Here is a 5,855-nt window from a genome sequence, read left to right as displayed (position 1 = left end):
TGGTATTTGATATTGATATTGATAGTGAAACTTGAAAGTTCACATTTCTTCCTCGTTTCTTTTTTAATGTCGTTTTGTAAGGGTATTATTGAAAAATCAATAATTAATGTTTATTAAATTTTGAATACGATAGTTAAAAATGAACGAAAATTTATTTTAAATGTAACGCTTAAAAAGTAACGGAGGGAGTACAACTCTGCATATATGACTAAAAAGGATGACACAAATTAAGGTGCAAACAAACAACCTTTGATCATTTGTTCCACTGTCTAATAAAAAAAGTACATCTCAATTGAAACTGAATTACTCCATCCGTCCCGGAATAACTGACTCATTTTCTAAAAAAAAGTGTCCCAAAATAACTGACCCATTTCAATTTTCAATACAACTTTCATCATTCCCAATACAATATAACACTAAATAAAACAACTTTTATCATTCCCAATACAATATATTCCACTTTCCCCTTTATTTATACATTTTTCTTAATCTGTGTGAAATGAGCCAAGGGGTCAAATAAATTGGGACGGAGGGAGTACATATAATAAATCGATCATTTATCTAATATTTTCTTGCCCTTAGTTGATTGGCAATCAAAGCCAAGAGTGAGTTCCAAATTCACTTGATTCTCAGCAGCTTCATTAATTTTCTCTGTTTGAACCCTTGATGAAGTCTCCCCAATTTCCATGTTGGTATTCTTCAAAAGGGATTTCAACATTGTAGCCGAGTCGACTGAACCAACTCGTGGCTTGGGCTTCAGAACTTGCCCAGCTCTTTTGAATTGAGTTTTCCCTTTGATGTCCACATTGGTACCTTTTGCCACATGGCGTATATCATAGGTTTTGGGGAGAACATGATTTTCAGCATTGAGTGTACCTGATGATGTCTGCCCATCAATCATTGTAAAACTGTCATTAATATTCGATCCAGTCAGCACAGCTTCAACTGCAGCTTCACAACGACTCCAATTCGCTGTCCAAAATAAGCCAAGCGCCCCATATGTGGGATTCACCAATCTACCAGCTGCCTCGTACAACAATGATTTAAACACAGCTGAAAATTGTGACAAAATTAAAGACATTAATCATCATATATTAAAAACTAAAATCAAATTTGATGTAGAATCTATGAAAAGATTTTATGGAACATAAATGAGACATTAGGTTTAATTTATGATCCGTAACGGTATTGCGGCCGCATCAACTTAAGTTGGTCACATTTATTATTACATTAAAAAAGTTTGTCGTGTAGCGGCAACTGCAACAACCACAATTTAAAACCATGATGGATGGAATCATTGATCAATCATTCCATCCATCAATATTCATGAATTAAGTGTTAGATTATGATAGTGAACATAGCTAGCTACCTGGTGGATTATGATTTTGATTGGTAGCATTGGTGAGGAGATTGAGCAAACCGGTTCGGCCATAAAATTTGGCAAGGAAGAGGGTGGCATGCCCTTGGGATTCAGGGCAACTGATCCACTCAAGGCAGGGCTTGATGATACAATCATCACTACAACCTTTGCGGAGCACACGACACCCATTGCAACTCAACTTCATTATGAGCACTTATGGATGCTATAGGAACTACTCATGGGGTATTTATAAATTAATTAGCCAAGGCAATTGGTGTAAAGGTGATTAGAGACCTTATTAATTGGGGCAGTGCTTTTGTAATATTGGGCTTTTTTTAAGGGATAATATTGGGCTGTATTAGATGTGATACACTAATTAACTTAATGATTAAGTGAAAAGATGGTAAATTGGTAATTTTGAATTTCTACAAAGTGAGTAATAATTGGAACAAAAAATTGTGCCTTTTTGTGGTTGGTAGTAATACGAGGATATATGTGAGGCTTAATAAGAAGACAAATCAAGCTGCCTAAAAACAAAAAAGACAAATTAAGCAAAGGGAAGTGTGTTGATTAAAGTGATATAACACTGGAAATGAGAGAGTGGAAATTTTTTAATTTTTTTGACGAGAGAGTGGAAAGATGTTGTTTATCATGGGCTAAGCTTGAATGAGTAAATAATAAACAACCATATGAAAATCCATAAAATGGAAAAGTACTTTGCTTTGCCCCATTTGATCTACATCAAATATTTGTCTCGATCTTCTTTCCAATTTAGAGAGAATTTGGTAATTAGAGATTGTGGGTGTGCCCATGGTTTTCTTGTGGCTTTCAAGATATATGAAATCTCCTTGTAATATATTGATGAAATAGGCAAGTGTTTAATTGCGACCTGAGTAAATTATAAATGTTTTTTTTTATGATTTCGGATTTTATTTGAATTGTTTAATTATTTATTTGCTTTAGAAATAATATAGACGTGTTTGAATTGTGACTTTAAAATTGTAACAACAATTGTGTTTATATTTTTCAATGAGAACAACAATATAACATTATATTTCTAATTTAATGTTTTTATGGACTAATTCAAAATCTTATCTTAAATATACATATACAATAACAATTTGATTTAATTTCTCAAAGTTTAGAGAAAGTTTGTTTAAAGGTATTTTTTACAAAAAAAAAAAAAAGATCAGCTCAAATCGATGTATCCATTAATTTATTTTTTTGAGGGAATGTATCCATTAATTTATATATTGCTATTATAGAATCATATTGATTTTTCATGTTGCAAAATTAGACTCTAGGGTGGGTGCTAAGAGAATTTAATTGTCGCATTATGGATTGCTAAGAGAATTTAAAGGTATTTATATATTGCCCATATAGGCCCATTTACTTATATGCTTGCTTCTCACCAAATGTGTGAATAGAGCATCTTGACGCTTTTCCAAACATACCAGCTTATGCGGGAGTAAAAGTGAATCACGATTTCGCTCGCGCCCTGCAAGCCTTCCAAATATGCCCTTGTGTTAGTTAAGTCACGCAACGTGACTTAACTTACGCACCTTATAAGCTCTGCGTGACTTAAGTCACGCACCACTGGCCTATGCGCGAGTTAACTCGCGCTAGTTGGCCGGTGGTAAAAACTGAAGAACAAACGTTTTTTGGACGGTGGTCAATGCTTTTTATTGGTTTTTACACGTTTTTTTTAAGTTTTTCTCACGTTTTTGGACCTCATTAAGTGCTAAGCTACCTTAAACCACCTATATATACCCTCCCGACCATCCTCTTTTCCTCACATTATCTCTCTCCCCCTCTTTCTCTTCTTTTTTTTTTTTTTTTTTGCTTCTTTAGTCTCTAGGCTTCTTTAGTCTTTATGTCCCTTTAGGTATATACCAGTGGCTTTTGGGGGGAAGTAGTGGTCTGTTAGGTTGGGGAAAAGGGCATCATCCCTTGAGGTAAAATTCGATTTGCTTCCTTTTACTCCCAAAATCTTTTTACCGTGGATAAAAAGAATCATCATGGGGTATAATAGGAACCAAATTAAAATTTACCTCAAGGGATCTTGATGTCTTTTTCCCCAACAGGACGGATCACTATTTTCCCCAAGAGCTATTGGTATATACCAAAGAGGGTGAAATATATGAATAAATTATTGTAATGTTTGAATAAATTATTGTATCAATTATTGTATTGTTTGGATTCTATTAATAAAATAAGATGTTGTTATATGCCTCAATTTTGTTCATTCATTTTTATTTTATATTTGCTTTTATTTTCCATTTTTGTATTTAATGAATAAATATTAATTTAGTTCATTTCCTTTTATTTAATGAATAAATATTTATATTTATTTAATGAATATTTGTATTTATTTAATGAATAATATCGAATCAATATTTATTTGAAGTTCATAAATAAATTAGAAAAAAGTTAATAAATTTTTTTAGAATAAAGTTAATAAAATATTTTAGAATAAAGTAAATAACATAATTTGAAAATAGTAAATAAATTAAAAAAAAAGTAGCCTTGCGCCACTTAATTTGCGCAATGTTACTTAACTTGCGCATTAGTTTACACTTGCGCAAGTTAACTAACGCAAGGGCATTTTCGAAATGCCTGCAGTGTTCGAGTGAAAAGTGCAGGGTGAAGAACAGGTTTCATAAATATTCTATTGGAGATACGACAATTTTGGATCTTTTCAAGTTCGAATCTTTATATAATACAAAAGGATACTTCTATGAGCATAAGTACACGTGGCGCCTCATTTTGCTTCTAGCATTTAATGCTCCTCAAACAATTTTTTTGCAAAGCATAAGACCTTTGATTAGACCTTTGATCAAGATAGTTTCCTTAATTATGTATTATGTAAATATTTGATTAAAAAATGGTATCAAATATACAGTATTGTTTTATGTACATTTGCATAACTTAATTATTGTGTACTTTTTTTTGAAGGAATTAATTATTGTATACTCTTTCTGAAATTTTTTTAATCTTCGGAAATAAGATTTATCTTAAATAGGATCAACGTTATGTACATCGTATCAAAACAGAATACCACTTTTATATATCATCGTATCAAACTAATTTTTTAAGTCTCCGAAAAAAAATGTCATAAATTGTTTTCTATAATTTGGTACCATTTTTTTCGTGTAAGGTACGGATACACTGTTTTTAATCAGAAAAAAATAGCAATTGGCAGTACCATTTTTTTTTAGCAATTACTCTGTTTGGACTCCAATGTTTTTTATTTTTGCCATATTGTTTTTTTGTTTCTGTTTTTTTATGATATCATGCTATTGCCGAAATCAATACATAATTAATTTGGTTTACAAATATGGTAACTTCTTTCTTAATATATATATATATATATATATATATATATATATATATATATATATATATATGGTAACTTCTTTACCATTTCATTACCGATTTTTCTACACCATATGGTGTTGCCCACTCAAAGCAATAATGATTTGGTCAAATGATCAGTGTTGCCGCACTCAAGGAGTTTGTTTTCTTATTTAGAAATAGTTGATTGATATCAAGTGCTACAATAATGTATTAACATATATACAGTTCCATGCGTTTTTTGTGTAAAAAAAAGGGTCCATGCGTTTTTCCCTTAATGACGTATTATTTCCATGGCCGATCCAATGGTTGTATGACAAGTGTCAATTTCACTTTGTCAGCCAATCGAAATCTAAGAGCAATAGTACACGTGGCGTCTCAAGTTTCTCCCTAGCATTTATTACTTCTCCAACAAAAATTTAAATTATCTTTCCTATTAAAAGACGTATATTCTATAAAAGCAAAGTAATTGGTTACCAAATTATTCATTAAGGTCATTGTTCCTTTCTCTTAATATTATATTTAATTGTTATTTTCACAATAAACTTTTATCTTACAAAAATTGAATTAGGAAAAAAAAATTAATTAAGTAAATGGTTCTTATGAATATCAAGAATTTTGTTTTTAGTCGATACAAAAAATTTCGCACCTTTTAGCCGCTGTAAAATTTTTAGTCCATGTTCAAAATTTCATAATCATTTTTTGTTTCTATAAATTTTTCGTCACCATTTATGATCTCTAAAAATTCTAAAAGGAAAACTTTACAACGACTAAAAATTGCAATTTTTTTTAGGACTAAAAACGGAATTCTAAATATTTATAAGGACTTCTTTAAAAAAAATTATAAGGACCGTTTATTTAATCAACACAAAAAAATATATTTTGACACTTATCAATTAGGAAGCATGAATCACGAATTTTAGTGGTTATTTTTTAAAATGTCATTGAATTAGCAATTATCATGCAATTAAATACACCAATTAAGCATTTTTTTTTGAGAGATTTAAGCATTTTTAATTATAAGGCACAATTCACATACGCATACCAATTCTGTGTGTATATAAGGAATATTGACCAACAAACATTGTTGACGTGTTCATAAGTATTTCATAGTCATTATCTTTTTTTTCTTTATCTCATA

At 30.7% G+C, this 5,855-nt stretch overlaps 1 protein-coding gene across 1 annotated transcript; it reads right to left on the bottom strand.

The window, feature by feature from the left end:
• Window positions 1–308: 308 nt before the first annotated feature.
• Window positions 309–1,565, bottom strand: LOC146959074 (LOB domain-containing protein 42-like). The gene is made up of 2 exons (XM_085734650.1): window positions 1,370–1,565; window positions 309–1,053 (listed from the first exon to the last, which is right to left on the bottom strand). Exons 1-2 carry the CDS (start codon window positions 1,563–1,565, stop codon window positions 554–556), a joined length of 696 nt encoding a protein of 231 aa, XP_085590776.1. The 3' UTR covers window positions 309–553.
• Window positions 1,566–5,855: the final 4,290 nt, after the last annotated feature.

This window comes from Medicago sativa, chromosome 1, assembly GCF_051527215.1.
Source record: "Medicago sativa cultivar Bolivia chromosome 1, Bolivia_mono, whole genome shotgun sequence".
In the NCBI taxonomy this organism is placed as follows: Eukaryota; Viridiplantae; Streptophyta; class Magnoliopsida; order Fabales; family Fabaceae; genus Medicago; species Medicago sativa.
The sequence above is the reverse complement of the archived record's forward strand: the minus strand, read 5'-3'. Positions and strand labels throughout refer to the sequence as shown.

Coding starts and splice junctions, on each gene's coding strand:
- LOC146959074 (XM_085734650.1), bottom strand. CDS start 1,565: ATGAAGTTGAGTTGCAATGGGTGTCGTGTGCTCCGCAAAGGTTGTAGT. Junction 1,054..1,369: donor TCAAAATCATAATCCACCAG/GTAGCTAGCTAT, acceptor CACAATTTTCAG/CTGTGTTTAAATCATTGTTG.